At 43.8% G+C, this 16,924-nt stretch overlaps 1 protein-coding gene across 1 annotated transcript in view; it reads right to left on the bottom strand.

The window, feature by feature from the left end:
- Positions 1 to 245: 245 nt before the first annotated feature.
- The window catches only part of CSTPP1 (centriolar satellite-associated tubulin polyglutamylase complex regulator 1), an 82,141-nt gene continuing 65,462 nt past the window's right edge, over positions 246 to 16,924 (bottom strand). The window contains exons 4-9 of the mRNA XM_085062534.1: positions 14,941 to 15,025; positions 9,888 to 9,973; positions 7,208 to 7,403; positions 5,403 to 5,512; positions 2,223 to 2,286; positions 246 to 1,708 (exon numbers count right to left, since the gene is read on the bottom strand). Of these exons, the coding sequence (XP_084918660.1) occupies positions 1,528 to 1,708; positions 2,223 to 2,286; positions 5,403 to 5,512; positions 7,208 to 7,403; positions 9,888 to 9,973; positions 14,941 to 15,025 (722 nt within the window). The 3' untranslated portion in view covers positions 246 to 1,527. The remainder of the gene's footprint in view (positions 1,709 to 2,222; positions 2,287 to 5,402; positions 5,513 to 7,207; positions 7,404 to 9,887; positions 9,974 to 14,940; positions 15,026 to 16,924) is intronic.

Below are 16,924 nucleotides of genomic sequence, written 5' to 3'. Positions count from 1 at the left end.
GAATCACAGCACCCATGGGCCTTGGAGCTCCAGGGAGCAGTGGGGCGGCTGCAGGACAAGCACTCGTAGTGGCAGTCTACTGTGGCTGCAAGTGCCACCCTGGCACTGAGGGGGGGGGCTGGCGAGGGGCTGGTGGGGCCCTGGAAGTTGGCCATAGCCCTGCACTGGTCCTGCCCACCAGATACCACTCCCTCTGAGGAGGGCCTGGGGCAGCACAGAAGACCCGAAGACCCAGACGCAGCAGAGGCCTGACACAGCGTGCTTTATTGCCAGGCTGTCACAGCCACTCACCGAGCTGGGAGAATGCACAGATCATAAATAATTTAACTTACAATAAATAAATAACCCTGCTGGCACCCTGGTACAAGCTTTGGGTTACCAGCTCCTGGTGGCCCATACTGCAGCACATTATGACCAGGAGGAGCAAGGAGGCTCCCAAAGAAGCGTGAGAAACTGAAGTTCCCAAGGAAATAACTAGTCTCTGCAAGCTGAGGCACAGGAGCTAGGCTAGACAAAGCATTCATGTCTGTGGAGGTTAAACTGCTGAGTTAATTGTGATGCTACTTATTTTTGCAGTTGTAAGGGCTATACTGCTGCTAGAACACTACCAATATTTACAAAAAACCCTGACTCTCTCATTTGAGAACTGCTTCATTTTCCCTTAGTGCTTCTGCCCACCCAGCCCCAGCAGGTGCTCTACATGCTTGCAAGCCATACCACCTGTTGCCAAGGAACGTAAAGACCCTCACCCTCTCCCAAATCCTCTGACATGCACTTTCCCAAATGACCATAATATGCTGTTGGAGGGAGGGACAGACCTCACAGAAGGGCACTCGGTACAGCAGTGGAGCCAGACAGCACCATGCAGTACTTACTGCAATCTAGCTTATTTGCTGTATTTGCTTTGGCAAATCTTGGATACATGGAGGAGAAAGCACAAAGCAGAGACAGGATGCCTGGCAATATCTAAGCTGCCCTTTTTAGGAACTTCAGGAATTTCCTTACCTTTGATCATATGCAGATGCAGCTTTACTGGGAATAATAATGGAACACAAGTGCAGAGCTGGTGATTTAACCACTCCGTTATCTGTGTCAAATCTAAACAGAGCTACAGGACAGAACACTGGCGAGCAGCCTGCACTGTGCTCCCACTGCTTCAGCACCTGCTGAAGTGCGGAACTGGGAGGGAGCATCCCGGTGAGAGCACACCTGGTTGTTTCCAAGCGGTGGCAGAGCTGGCGCCTGCTGGCTTGTCTTGCCTGCCAGCAGAGGGAAGCATAACTCTGTAGCGGTAAATGGCTTCTGCACAGGAGCTATTCCTGCATGGATTTGGAGTTAAGAAAAAGGCAAGTTGTTCCTGGGAAAAGATGGGTGAACCGGGCACTGGGGACTAGCACAGCCACACGTACACACACTGGTGATGTAGACAGAGCCCACTGTCAGAGCAGATGCTCTGGGAGGAAGTGCTGTTCCTCCAGTGGGTTCTGGAGAAACCCAAGATGGGAATGGTGCCCACCCTCACAACTTTCAGTTTTCAGAGGAGTCTGTCTCTTCATTGGAGCCTTCACTTTCAGCATCCATTTTTCGACGATGGTGTAGAGGTTTCCAGGGTGAGTTAATCCTGGGCGAGTTACGAACAGGCAAAGTTGCTGTGTCTGCACTGGAGTTGGCAGGACTAGAGATGGAAAGCCCTGAAACCTGAGCTACCCTGAAAGAGAAAAGACAAATGCTAGGCAGCATGATGCATAAACTTTAATGCAGCACTCTTAGAGTGAACCTGGGAGGAAGACTTAAAACTAGCACAGGGATGGAAAGATGTTCATGGCATAGAGGGGGAACACCTTGCACTGGTACTTCCCAGACTCGCTATGTGAATCTTTTCCTATTTAAACATATCTGCTGGGCTGAACTTGTGTCTTCCAACTCTCCTACTTTTCACCATGCAAACAAAATTTCCCTGTTCAGTAGAGACTGCTGCTTCCTCTAGATCCCTCTTTGAGTCACACTCTTCCCCTCTGTTTCTGAAGACTTTTGTAAGGATTTTGATAAATGCACTGAGCCACCACAAAAAAAGAAGCCTTTCCTGTTCAGGCTGCTCTTTTAGCTCCTCTGTTGTTTTACAGTAGAGCAGAGGAGTAGGACAGCACTTTATTACACTCTTCTTAAGCATGCTACCTTTAATCTGTTGCTATCTTTAATCTAGTTTAGGCAATACCACTTACAATTTCTCAAGTTCCTGATCCATGGCAGGGTCCAGAAACAAGTCTCCTTTATCTGGCAGAGCCCCTGGGGGAAAAAACCAACCAACGAAAGTATCAGAGCAGAGTTAGGCTATTTGTTCTTCAAGAAAAGTGTGCAAGCCATAGCAGCATCCAAAATCTGATGGATTTGGATGGAAATCAGCATCCAAAAGCAAGACAGAGAACACTTTTCCTTGTACCTACTAGAGAAATGGACAGCGAATGTTGAGGATCACAGACAGATAATGAACAATGATCCATTTTCTGTGTCTTTCACACATGCTCTAGCTGAGCTCAGACTAAATGGGAGGTAGCCTCAGTAGTCTCACTTCCCACAACCCTAAGGATTGGCAGTTTTCATTCACTGTACAAAATTACTGAGTACTAATTTTCAGGGAGATGGCAGTTTGTCAACTTTGGGCCTCTGCTCATTGTCCAGTACAGTCACCAGTCCCAGATCCTATGAGAGTAACAGATGTGGTATTGTCAGTGCCACAGCCTGAAACGTGCTATACCACCCAGGGACCTTTATATTTTTGTGCCACCTGCCTTTCTTGTGCACTGAGCTTGGGGATCAAAACATGCCACAGATTTAAGGCTTTTGCTTTCCTTGCAACTCAGGAAAGTCAGTCCTGACTCTTGTGCACATGGTCTGCAGGAGCTAAGTGTGGATGAACTGTGCTCTGGTATTGCTTGCTGTCTGGGTGTGAGCGTGAAAGGCTGGGCCAGTACTTGGGTACCCTCTCAGCATAAGATCACAACATGCTCCTTTTCACATTAGAAACCCTGCTCCAGATGAAGGATGTGGTATAGTTTAGGACTAGAGCAGCTGCTTGATCCTCCTTGGTCCTCTCTGAAAACACTGGCACCTTAGCAAAGCCAGAAAGGAAGATGGGGCTCTTAGGATAGCCCTCCTTCCTAATTCTTTAACAAACTCCACCTTGTATAGGGGTCATGGAAGAGTGTGATCAGCCAGCACAGAAATGACAGAGAACAGCACAGAGATTACCTACAAGAGCCTGGAGAGTACCACTGCATACACCAGGACAAAAAAACCATTTGATAATCTATATCAACAGTTCAGTGAGGAATGCTCTTTTTTTCAGGAGACCTGGGTGCTACACTCAATACCTTTGGCAAGGGGCTTTGTATTCCCTGTGGGGACACAAATCTGTTTTCTGGCTCTGTTACCTTGCTCTTGAAGGAGAGGCTGGAGATCCACCTGTCCCACAGAAGCAGGCTGGCAGCAGTCATCAAAAATGTAGCAATGAGTGCCTGAAAACTAGAGTAAGTTTCGACCAGAACTGATTCCCCCTGGGTTCTGGTCTAGTCCTCCTGCAAATGAACAGGAAAGACTGGCACTGCAAAACAGTGTCAGGAGATCCATGGAAGCGTCCCAACCTGCTTCTTTTAGTGGGCTCAGTTAAAAGAAAAAGCAACTAAAGCTTAACTTGTTTCTGTAGTTGTAGAGTGCACAGTGAAGTCTCTAAGGCACAAGAATTACTTGGGAAAGTTGATAAATGGCACTTAAAGAATTTACAAATCAACATTGACATTGGAGTTACACTGCAGATTCCAGTCTGCCTGGCAAACTCATCAGCACTGTCCCAGCCTGAACAAGCTGCTTTAATCCCTATCCCTGTTCGTCAAGAGGAGCTGCTGGCTTTGTGAGACCAAAACCTCCTCTGCCTGAAACTGCTCTCGCCGAAGGGCTTTGGGGAACTTGTGATCCCCTACAAACCAAAGACTATTGAAATCACCCTTCAGGAGAGATTAAAAGACACCAGGAAAAGAATCCTCCTTTCCTTGCCAAAATGCTAGCACCTGTCAGACTTGTGGCTGCTGCCCCTCCTCTGAGAGAGGCCTCAGCAGGAGGCTGGCAGAGAGCCAGAGGATGGGCCTACATTAATGGAAATGAAAACCCACTCACTGTGGATGGCACAATGGAGGCTGTGGGCAGGATTTTTTTTCTTTTCATCTGTTTTCTTTGTGTGTGACTGGAAGTGGATTTCACAGGGCAAAGGAAAAAAAGATTTTGCTTGCTGCCATCCAGGCATCACCTTCCTCCCAGTGAATACACTGCTTTCTAAGCCTGTTTGCAGAGGGGATTGCAGGGCTGTATTCATACACCTTTGATATATAATCTGCCCTGCCCCAGAGGAGCATTAGCAGCTTAAATGGTTTGCTGCAAGAAGGGGCTCAGCTAGGGAAGGCACACTTTTACTGTACTACGACACACACCTGTGCAAAAGAAGCAGCCTTCAGGCAAGGTACACCTTTTCATTGAGTTTTGTTTTTGCAATATAGGGACTGGCAGACACTCAAGCCTAGAAGCAGAGGAAGAGAATACTTACCCAAAGACAGAGAGAGCCTACCCTTAGTGGCCAGGTGACTTGCTGAGTGGAGATGACTGAAGATGAGTGTTTTGGAACACCCCCACATACACACCGCCCCCCCTGCTCCTGCCATTTAATTTTATCTCCTGGAAACAATCTTGTCAAACAGAAAAGCCATTTCTGTTCCTTTTTGTGGGAGGAGGAAGTGCACAAGCAAGGCATATGGGGGAAATATGAAACTGTGACTGAATTATGGATGGATTACATACTGTTCTTTGCCAATGCAACACTGCTTCCTTGCTCCAAACCAGCACAACATAGAAACAAGCAGTGAGATGGTGTTTGGTAGTCCCTGTGGCTCCCACAGCAATGTGGTACAGATTTTTCTAGCAGTTTGTGTTTTATGACCAGATTTTCAGCCATAGATAGCTACTAGCAAAATCACACTGCCTTGAGGGAAGATGGGAAAGATCTGGGAAAGGCTGGGCTTTGAACCTTTGAGCCAAGGAGGCAGCAGAGGTTTTTCATTAGGTGTGCCTTCTCTTCTTATAGATGAGAGCAGCCATTTAAAATCTGTGGGAGCACAAAGGGCTAAAACATAGGATGGCACCTCAATTCAGTAATCCTTGAGGAAGCTCCACAGTTTCAGGCAGACAGTAAGGTACAGCGTTATGTTTTTTAAAGTTAATTCATCAATAAAAAGATGAAAAACTTTCCCTCACTCTCTTCCTGACAGTGTAAAATGTGGGGTATAATTACAAAGGAAATTCTACAGAAATAGAGAGTGACTGAAAATCTAGAGCTGTATCGTTCCCAGGAGTCTTACCTAGGGCTCGATTGATGCCCTGATCCTTTGCAAGAGCCATAAGGAATCCACAGAAGGTCATTCTCTGTGCACTACTCAACATTTCCTTCACAAGAGCAGAAGGTGGACAGCTAGGAAAAGAGAAACGGAGATCATCTTGTCTTCTAAATTATAATTTTTTTTTTTTCTAAGACCCAGCTCAAACTGGAGAAATAAACCCTTTTACCTGTTCTAACACTCTCAGGTTGCCCTGACTCATTTTAAAACAAACAGCCAACAGCTTGCTTATTGAGCACTGGATCTGTTTCCCATTTGCTAAGCAAGATCTTTGAACTGGGGGACATCCCTAGGAGCAGTCTTACCTGTCTTCATTCGAAGCACAGAGAGAAAAGCCTAGATTCACTCACATGCATACTCATCCCAACCATTAGCATGTGCTTTCAAAAATCCTCTGAGTAATACTTCCTTTTGGAAGTCAATAAACTTTCAGAGAAGTGTTAAGTTTGGAAAAAACTAAGATCACTGAGCCCAGTGGTTAATGGAGCAGCACGGAGTTCACCATTAAACCATGTCCCTAATGGCCACATACACATGTTTTTGAACACTTTCGGCTGTTATATAACGCTGTTCTCACACTATTATCACTGATAAGTCATCCAAGGGGCAGGAAAACCTCTCCAGTGATAGCCTAAATATGTCAGAGAACACTAGTTAGGTAAGGACTAAATTACCATATCCCCTTCTTCTATATTCACCTTAACCCCTGGCCCTGACTTCCAAGCAGTATCTTCATGGTGATTCTTGCTCTTGACTGATACCCCTTGAAGGATTTCATGCAAAATCAAGCTGCCTCATGAAGAGGAAATGTTAAAAAGCCAGTGGTGTAGTGGTACCCCAGGAGATGTGGGTGTGGGCTGATGATCCCTCAGGCAGAAGTGGTTACCAAAGCCTGACTGAGTACTGAGCTCCTGTGTGAAAGGCTGGGAATGGCTCCCCTAACAGTGCTGTGCAAAGCCTGATCTACCAGATGGGCTCACAGTAGTCTTCCCATCTGAAGTTCTCAGGACATAAAGGGAATGTAGAGCTTTTGTTGTTTAAAAGAGCAAAACAACTTGTCAACTCTGTGCTTAGATATCTATAGCACTGGACAGCAGTTCAGCAGTAATTTTGTGGATCTCAAATTTGGATTTGGAAATGTGAAGTAGAAATCAGGGGGAACTTGTGTCCTGAGTTATTTTGTGTTTCTAGACCATGACCTTCCAGGAGGGTGTAATACCTGCAAGAAACTATGATGAAAGTGTCTGTCAAAGCTATACAATGAAGTCTGGTATTGCTCCATCCCCTGCTGAACTAAAGCTAGTCTTGTGCCTGGGATCTGTAGCTGGAGACCAGCTCCAACACAGGCTCAGGTACAGATTAACAGTGTGAACTTGCCTAGATACTAAGTCTTCATCCTCCATCCACCTAGTGAGCTCTTTCAACTCCTAAGAACACAACTACACTTGTTTATGCCCTCTAGCTAACTCATGATGGATGTTGCCAAGATGAAAGTGTCAATGCAGAAGTGAGATGGAGAGCAGAGACCCAAATCAATCCATTACTTCAAGAATCAATTCAAATCCCATGCTTTTTAGGTCCATGAAATTGTTTCTCTCATTCAGTTAAAGCTGCTCAGCTGTGATGTTTCTTTTTGTACTTCTTCAATGAGATCCATGTGGGAGTATCAGCTTGTTCAAAGTCCTCTATTTCTTCCTCTACAGCTCCAACCTTACAAAGGGTCTCCAGAGACAGAGACTTCAAATTCATATGTTAGACTCCATTCATACCTGTATTTTGATCTGTCACACAAGGACTCCAGGCACTGGTAGAAGAGAGATGCCTCTACTCCTTCAAGTGGGTTGCAGTCATTTGGGGGTTGCCGCTGCCGATGTTGCCCAGAGGATGATGTTGGCACAATCACAGTATTTGGATTCTTACCAGCCAGTAGGTCTTGATAAATGGCAGCCACACTTTCCAGGAACTCTAAAAGAACAGAAAGCAACTTATAACTCAAGGCTGTAACCAGCAAAGCATCCTCCTGACCTACCAGACTGTGGCTTAAACTGTAGTTCTGTGTTGTACATAGCACCAACTGGAAATACGCACAACTCTACAGCATCCTGCATATTCAGAACAGATATTATGCAGCCCCATACAGCCATTTCCATAGAAGTTGCTGTCTTCTTATTAGGATGATTATGAGAAGTCCCTCACTCTTTTGAGAAGATTCATCTCAAGGGAACAAGTATTAGCTAGCACACAGATAAAACAGTGAAGTGTGAAAGCCAATGTCAAACACGAAACTAGTTTGCGAAGTCTAAAATGTTTTCCTTTTCCACCTCTTGCCACTGATTAAGAACTCATCCAAGTTGGGAGCAAACTATACTGAACTGTAACTGAACTGTATAGGAGTACTATATCTCTCTGTAACTAAGAGAGAGGAAAAGGAACAAGTTAGTTAGGGCTCCAGGCTGTATCCCAGCTTGCTTCTGTGCTGCTCCAAAGTAAATATAACACAGGATCTAGAGGAAGGGCCAGGGCAGGTCAGGGCTAGAGTTGGCAGAAAGCCTCTCCCCAGGCTCCTCATACTACCCACTGTTTACTGCAGGAGTCTAATTTTAAACAAGTTTGTTTATGGATGTGGTCAGCAGTTTACAAATCTAGATTCCATTTGGAGTGGTTTGCATGTGTGTGGGTTGGTGGGAGAGTGTATGACAGGCTGTGTGTGTGCACCGTGCTTGGGTGAAGAGGACAGGGATGGGATCTCTGAGTGTGTGTACACAAGAATGAGCTTGCCAGGACTCCAGTGGCATTTAAGTTCCGAGTGAATGGAAGTGCAATGCTGTGCGTGAGATGGGAGGAGAGGAAAGTCAGGATCTCAGCAGGCCCTGAGGCTGTGCTGAGGTTCTGCAGCTCCATGGAAATATTTGTTATATCAGAGAAAACTTTCCAAACACATTTTCTGTCCCTGACTAAAGGCATTACAAGCCTGGTTCTGTCCAACTCAAAATCATCATTTTGAACTGTTTTTTTTACAATGAACTGTCATGGATAAAGCTGTGATATGCACAGGGAGTTACCGGAGAACTATATACAGAGTAGTATTGAGAAAAAGAGATTTCTGTATAAGGGATAGCAGCTGACTCTTAACTGCTACAAAGATGGGAACTCACAGGTTGGATCAGACCAGCAGGCCACCCAAGTTTACTCTCTGACCACAGGCTATGCTCACAACAGCTTCTAGCCAGTGTCTCTGAGTATCCAAACCCGGCCCGTTTTGCCTGCTGTCGGCCAATTGTGAGCTACATCCATCAGAGGGAGCTATTTCAGTATGAGTGAACAGAAATCCATGAGCTTATGTTAGAAAGTGCAGTGTGCCAGGAAATGAAAAAGTGGCACAACAGCAGTCCCCAGTGCTTGGGAGCATATCTAATGCTTCCCTCTTTTTGTCCTGAATTAGACTCTCATTCCTCAACCACAATTTAGGGGGGCTAGGATGAACAGGCAGTTCAAAGCAGTTTTCCTGTATAGGACAAGCACCTGAATGTTCATGGAAGTTTCTCCACCTTGTCTCCTGAATTTAAGTTTAAAAATACCTGGGGATTTTACAGATGTATATTTGTGGGTAAGCATAAGTAAAAACACACACATACAAACCAATATTATTTGATTTGTACTTTTCCTGCCAAGAATTTTAGAAGTATTCCATCTAGTTAAAACTCAGACTGGGCAAGAGAGATAGAATATGATAAATGACAAACCATATGAAGAATGTTGATATGGATTATCTGTTCATTTTGCTTTCCATCTAGGGGGTTTCAAATCAAACAAGAGAGGTGGTTCTTCACAGGACAGGTGTCAAACCTGTGCAACCCTTCACCAAAAGGTGCGTAGGTTAGAATTTTATGTGATTTCAAGGGGAGGCTGGAGAAGTTCTTGGGAGTGGAGTCCATATAGGGCCTAAACCCACAGAAATGATAACCAGTTCAGAAACTCTCTGAGCTGAAACCAGCTCACAGTTGGGCAAGTACTAAGGCAAAGAATTGTATCAATTTGTCCAGTTCCTATTCCTTTAAAAGCACCAGATGGTGTGCTTTTCCTATCCTGTCTTCAGTAGGGTTGAATAATTTCCTTAAAGAAAGGAAAAAAATTGTTCCTAGTAAAAGTTAATTGTTAGGTGTTGACATAGTCTAGATAAAGCTGGAAATTTATGTCTCAAGGCCAAGACAAACACATGCATAAGACAGAGCAGTTGTAGGTATGTTGTTATTCACAAAAATTTGAAATCTCCTCATGAAGCCTCCTAATCTCTTGACATCAGGGATGCTTTTCATCAGTAGATTCCGTTAGCTATATATTCTCTGTGAAAAACCATATCCTTTCAAGTTTCAAAAAAGTGCAAAGATTGGGAAGCTGTAAAGCTGTAATGCCACAAGTGGGAGTAGTCAACAGCTTCCCGGCATTTACCTGAGTAGTAGAACTGGATCTGGAAAGCAAAGAGGAAATCAGAAAAAGACATCAGGCAATCCATTGCATCATCCATCAGCACAATCCTATGATAAGATGAGAGAAATAGTTTAGCATCTACAAAAGAAATAAAGTCTGTAACCAGGAACCCCAGATCTTGAGAAAGTCCAGGCGAGAAACCATGTGAATCTGGAGGATTGCTAGTGGCCCAGTATAAGAAGTTAGGGGAGAGGAATGGAAACACACATTGTTGCATGGATGTGGATGCTCTAATATCAGATGAAGGCAGCTTGAGAACATGAAGTAAAGATCCTGAATGCCAATCACACACTTCAGCTACAATGTGAGCAGAGCAGTGTGACATTCTAAGCCTGGTAGACATGATGGAACAAACACTGGCACAAAAATCTGCAAGGCTGATTCACATGGTTATATAGAATTGTAGAATATCCTGAGTTGGAAGTGATCCACAAGGATCATCGAAGTCCAGCATCTGAGTGACTACAGACAGGACAGTTACACAAGTAGTAAACTGCTGTAAGCAGAATGAGACCCAGGCTATTCCTCTATATACCAGAATTCATCAAACTGGGATATTTTTCAGATTCATAAACATCACAACAATTGCTAATTCTCCATCTATACTCAAACAAACTATACTTGAGTACAGAGGAAATAATATTGCACCAATAATCAGCTTCCTAATTGCACACTGCAAACATCCTATCCTCCTTTCTTGATAAAAGAATCAGTCTCTGTTCATATCAGGTCTATTATTTGACTATCAGGTCAAATTTCATGGTAACTGAAGACTTCTTGGGCCAGAGACTGTCTTCTTTCCCTCTGCTAAACCATAGGTACATGTAGGGAGTTACATGCATCCCTATTTTGAAGCATACTTCTTGAATATGGAAAATACCAGCCACAGGCCATAAAGATTAAATATAAGTGATAGCAAAGTCCAACTCTTCCTTTCAGGAAAAAAAACCCCATGGATTTCAGGGTAAAAATATTCATCAAAATGAAAACAGAAACAATGCTCTAGTCACTGTCACCACTATTTAAGGATAAAAAAGTCAGTCTCTGAAGTGGGAAAAATCAAACTTGTCTGATCAATGACAGCTTAGACTGTAAAACAGCAGAAAGTACTCCACTTTGATAGGAAAATCTCCAGAATGTTCAGACAATGCTAAAAAAGGGCAATTGGTATTTCTTTTCAACTGTCTAGTGAACCTGCACAGTCAGTATCTGGCATATTGTGTCACATGAAGATTGTCAGTTCATTATAGCCAAAGTATGGGTCATCCAGCAGGACCCTTTTGAACACAGGACCAGATGCAATCTACACACCAACTCCTGCAGCATCAATTGTCTAAATACACTGCTGGGGAAACACTGTTCTGTCTCATGTAAAGACTCTAGGGAGCTGTGTGGGAGGCTGACCTAGAAGAACATAGATCTTGCAAGACTTCCCTGCCACTCAGACCAGTTCTGTTCACTGTGGCAAAATCAAACATGTAGAGTAGCTTGAATTAATTATCTCAAAGAAGAAAGACTGGGGCTAAGAGGGTCCTCAGGAGAAAAGCCAGTATTTAAAACAAAACCCTTTGAAGATGTCAAAGTGCTTCTGATTTATTTATTACATTCCAGAAGCCTCCTCTCCTCCTGTCTAAAGAAGCAGTAGCTTCAGTTCTTAATTCTCACTAATAAGCATGTTACTGAGATTGTCAGTGGCCACATCAAGGAAATGACTTTGAAGCTGGCAGGCAGAGCATCTTCATCTCTCAGGCAATACTGCTCAGCCACTGGCATTTCCAACCACTATTTAAGCACTGGAAATGCTATTGGCCACATCACTGATGAGCTGCACTCCCTCCTTTGAAATGATGGTCTGTCTCCCAGATACCCTCAAAGCACTGAAGCTTTCTTCTTGAAGATGCAGGAAAACAACAGTGGAGAGTGGTTTTACATATTTGTTATGCAGAGAGACAATATTACATCACCTTCATAACAAGAAATTCATTTCACTTGTTAAATCTAAAACTCTGGTCAATGGCAGTGCTCCGTAGCACCAAGTCCCAGTCTCATACTTAGATCAGAACATGAGGAAGTATGCAAAAGTATGAGAATTTGCTGCACAGTTTTTGCTGTTAAAGAAAGCAAGGAGCCTCTGAAGAAGGCTGTACAGCACATATGTGATGGAGGAGTGTCTAAATAGAAGCAGGTGCACTCTGGTGCTGGGTTACTGACTCTGCTTGGCCCAGGAGTTTGCACGCCGGAAATGTTGAGAAGTCTTTAAATCCAATACAATCATTTATGAGGAGATTGACTGCAGCTGGCAATTTCCCCACACAGACAGCTGACTGAACACTCAAGGAAGCTGAGAGAACATCATATGCAACATATCTGCACCTCTTCCTTGAAATATCTGGTAAGGAGAAAAACCTACCTATGGACTGTAACCTAGACCTCAGGACCAAAACTGAGGACAAAATCTGAAAGTCTGAACTGCAACTCAAAAGAGTTCATCAGGTATCTCATACTTCAAGGGATTTTTTTAATTCATTTTTTCTTGTCCAAATTAGACATTAAGCCCTGAAGCCACAGATGTATTAAAAAAGTTAGCAGTTGGCACTCAAGGAACAATGAAAATCAAGGAGGAACTTTGGAAAGGACTGAAGAAAAATGCCTACACTTGAGGCATTCTGGTAGAGGGTACAGTGGTCTTTCAGGGTTCAAGTGGGTTTGGCTGGCAGGAAAGCCTTGCTATTGTGCCAATAGGGAAACTTTATGGTCTGCTGATTGTGGTTAAAATCTCAGAAATCCAGACTAGACAGGATGTTCCCAGGACAAACTCTAGACCAGGCAAGTTGAAAGGACTTTTACAATTTTTTGATACCATTAAAGGCAAACAATGTGTCTTAAAGCCAGGCTTGCTCAAATGAGTTTTCAGAGACTTGGTTTATTTATTAAGACATGGTCGCAAAAATAAGCAAACCATACAAAACAGGCAAGATCTGTACTCTTAGGCAATGTTTTAACAATAGGGGTACTAAATTGCAAGGCCCAGTTCCATTCACACTGATCAGTGCAACATGAGCTCCCACACCAAATAAAACAGCATAGGAGCTGTGAACTTCTTGGCTCTCACTACTCAAATGTGAGCAGGTCGTTTCTTGTGTTTCTCTTACAAGAGAAAAATCAGTGTTCAGGTACAGATCTTAAAACGTGGCATCAAACCAGAAAAATTCCTTAGTTTTCTGTCCTTCTACAATTTCAACATTCAGAAAGCCAAAAGGTGTCTCTGAAGATCAAAGGTATCTCTGTAGATTAAAGTCTTTAATCTGCTAATGGCTATAACCATTTGAAGAAGAAAACATCCAAGAAATTTCACAGACACAGATACCCTGGTTCATTTTTTGGGTAAGACTTCTGCATTTGTGTAACACCAGGAGTAGAAAAATGGAGCTCTCTGATGTCATGTGAATAAAACCTATACTGTTGTATACTCCGTTCTTATGTTCTGACATTTCCTGATCTTAGTCCTAGTGTTTGTTATCAGTGCATAGCAACATCTCCTGGATGAGCAGACTGCACTGTGCTGTGAGATCATCTCAGTCATGCAGCACTGAGACTACAACTATGACTGCCCTCTTCCCTGCACCAGTGCAGGTCCTGGCCGTATCAATGAATGCTGTGGCTACTCAAGCTGCTACTTTATTTAATTCCTTTCCCAAGAAAATTAGCAGCAAAACCACTGGGGGTGCACATACTGAAGAAGGCACAATGTCAGTAGGTTTGCATGTGACACTCATGTTTTGCAAAAACTCAATCAACTGGTGCTGTAAGAAAGTCTGCAAAGCTTACCCTTTTAACAGGCAGAGACCAAGGACGACAATGGAAAGTACAGACCAGAAAAAAGGACAAAAGAATGAGCAACAGTTGTAAGCAAAGAGAAGGATGGTTTAGCAATATGACAAGTTTTACTAAAATTGTTCAAATAGATTAGCTTGTTACAAAGCGAGCAATGTGCAAGTAAATTTCTAGCCAGCCAAAAGTAGGAGTGAGGTCACCCCCACCTGAGCCTGGGTGCCTCTGACAGAGATCTCATTTCTCTCCAACACCTGCTCCCAAAGCCAGCTTGTCTGTCTCTGTGGCACATGCACAACAGTGCAGCAGGCCCCTGAACGGGGCCTCTGCTTTACAACAGCCTTGTGGACTAAATTCCTTGACACAAACATCACAACATGTGTAGATATGCTGAAGTCTCCTTCACTGCCTGCACCATCACAAATTCCTGCTCAATTCAGCTGGAGCCCTATGAAATACACACCAGCACATGGGACTGGTGCTTGTGTACCTCCAAGAAAGGAAGCAGCAGATACATCCCTGCTACAGGCCTAGCATTCTTTCTTAGTCTGGCACTGGGGGACAAGCAACTGAACAGATGTGTGTACCTTATTACATTTTCAATATCAGATAATTAATAATCAACTGCCTAGGCTGGGCTGGAACCAGCAAGCACAATCAGTGAAAAATTCCATATCACATTATCAATGCCCTGAGCCAACTATCTGCTATTTGCCTTGTCTAGATTAAAATAAAATTTCAAACAGATTAGCTGCCATGTTCTTACCAAACATATTTTAAAACACTGGCAATCCTTCAGAGGTTAGTGCGTTTAAATGTGATCAACCATAGAAGCTGGGGCAAGGGGGAACACATTTTAAAAATGGTAAACAGTATTTGAAATGGAGTTTAAAAACCATGTCAGTTAAAAACATATTGGCTAACACTCTTTTATCTGCAACTCATCTGAACACAGAGCCAACAGCAGCATTCTGCACAGATATTTCAGTCTTTGTATATCTTAAATATATACTCTTGCACATTGCTAGAGAAACACCCCGTTCTTAACCTCAAAACATGGTGTCTCTTTTCCCCAAAACCTTAAAAGCTGAAGGTCCCTGTTCATACCTTTACTCACAGGTCTAGTTCCTAAGTCCATGCATGTAGGACTAATCTTGCCATTAAAGAGAGAATGAGAACCCACCTTGCTGCTTTCTGAGTGAGTTCCATTGGGAAGTCAGGGCAGAGCAGCTGCAACAGGCAGTGGTATTCCTGTGCTGTCAGCAAATCTGCAGGAAAAGAGAGGTGAGAATATTGTAGTCCTTTTATAGGCTGTTCCCTCCCCTTTCTTCCTCTCTAGGAAAAAACTTCATATTCCCTTTACTCCCAATTCAAGTAGTCTGGGTATTAAAGACAATATAACTGCTCCCTAGACCTTCAAAGCTGGGCTCTTCAGATGGAGTTTCCAGCACATTCTGAAAGAGGCCTGATGAAGGGGAAATGCTATTGAATAGGCTCCTGCAGAGAAACTGGTAACAGGTACTGATTCAGCGTGAAAAAGGGGTAATCAAAACAGGGTAGTTTCAAGTGAGAACACAGTTTGGTTTAACTTGAATATAACCATGTGGAAAAAGGAATAATTTCAAAGTTGCTTAAATTTGCTGAAATTCACTGGCATGGTGACATTCCCCACAATACACTTGAAAATCATCCACAGAACATTTGGCAGCAGTAACAAAGGCAAACAAGGTTTTTGGGTTGTATATGGAAGGCTACAGAGTATAAACCACAGACGTTATTACTTTGGCATTCAGTAAGGCAGCTGGACGGTCTCTTTTGGAATAATGTGTACAAATCTGGTCACTGTATTATAGGAAGCATGGAATGGAGATCCAAAAAACACAAGAAAACCAATCAAATGATTCATGTTTTAGAGAGCAGCTTTGTGAAAGACTAGTCAAGAAGGGACTCTGTGGCTCAGCAGAAGGAGTCTAAAAGAGGTGACTCTTAGGGAAGTTTACAGGATCCCAAGGGAATGGAAACATCCTGATGTCAAAAAGCCCTACATGATTGTATGTTCACAGTCCAAAAGGCTGTGGACTGGAGTTAAGAAGACGACTAGCTGAACAGCAGCAATTTTGCAGTACTTCTATATACAGAAGAATGCAAAGTATGGAAGAAAGAGCCAGAGGTGGAAGTAGAGCCAAGCAGTAGTCAGGGAGGGGATCTCAAGGGCACCAGCAGTGGCACTGAGGTACAGAGCATAAGTTCTTTTGCCACAAACATGTTAGTCTTCACTAGGCTCTCATCCGAATGATTAACCTTGTTTCAGGTGACAGCCACAACTTAAAATCACAGAACAATTAAGGTTGGAAAAGACCTTTAAGATTATCAGGTCCAACCATTAATCAACATTGCCAAGTCCACCATTGAACCATATCCCTAAGCACCACATCTACATGTTTTTTGAATGCTTCCAGGGATGGTGATGCCACCACTTCCCTGGGCGGGGGGGGGGGTGGATTCCAATGCTTGACCACACTTTCAGTGAAGAAATTCTTTCTAATATCCAATTTAAACCTTCCCTGGTGCAACTGGAGGCCATTTTCTCTAATCTTCTTACTTGGGAGGAGAGACTTAGCCCATCTCACTACAACCTCCTTTCAGGTAATTGTAGAGAGCAGTAAGGTTTCCGCTGAGTCTCCTTTTCTCCAGGCTAAACAACCCCAGCTCCCTCAGCTATTTCTCCCAAGACTTGTATTCTAGACCCTTCACCAGCTCTGTTGCCATTCTCTGGATGTGCTCCAGCACCTCAATGTCTTTCTTGTAGTGAATGGCCCAAAACTGGGCACAGGATTCAAGATGTGGCCTCTCCAGTGCTGAGCACAGGGGGACAATCACTGCCTTGGTCTTGCTGGCCACACTATTACTGATACAAGCCAGGATGCCATTGGCCTTCTTGGCTACCTGGGCACAGCAGGTTCATGTTCAGTTGCTGTTGACCAGCACCCCCAAGTCCTATTCTGCTGGGCAGCTTTCCAGCCACTCTTCCCCAGCTAGCAGTGCTGCATGGGACTGTTGTGACCCAAGTGCAGGACCTGGCACTTTGCCCATGAGTCCAGGCTTTCCAGATCCCTCTGCAGGGAGCAGATCAACACTTGCCCAACTTGGTGTCATCTGTAAACTGA

The sequence above is a fragment of the Lichenostomus cassidix genome, chromosome 5 (genome assembly GCF_008360975.1).
Source record: "Lichenostomus cassidix isolate B80296 chromosome 5, HeHo_3.0, whole genome shotgun sequence".
Classification (NCBI taxonomy): Eukaryota; Metazoa; Chordata; class Aves; order Passeriformes; family Meliphagidae; genus Lichenostomus; species Lichenostomus cassidix.
The sequence above is the reverse complement of the archived record's forward strand: the minus strand, read 5'-3'. Positions and strand labels throughout refer to the sequence as shown.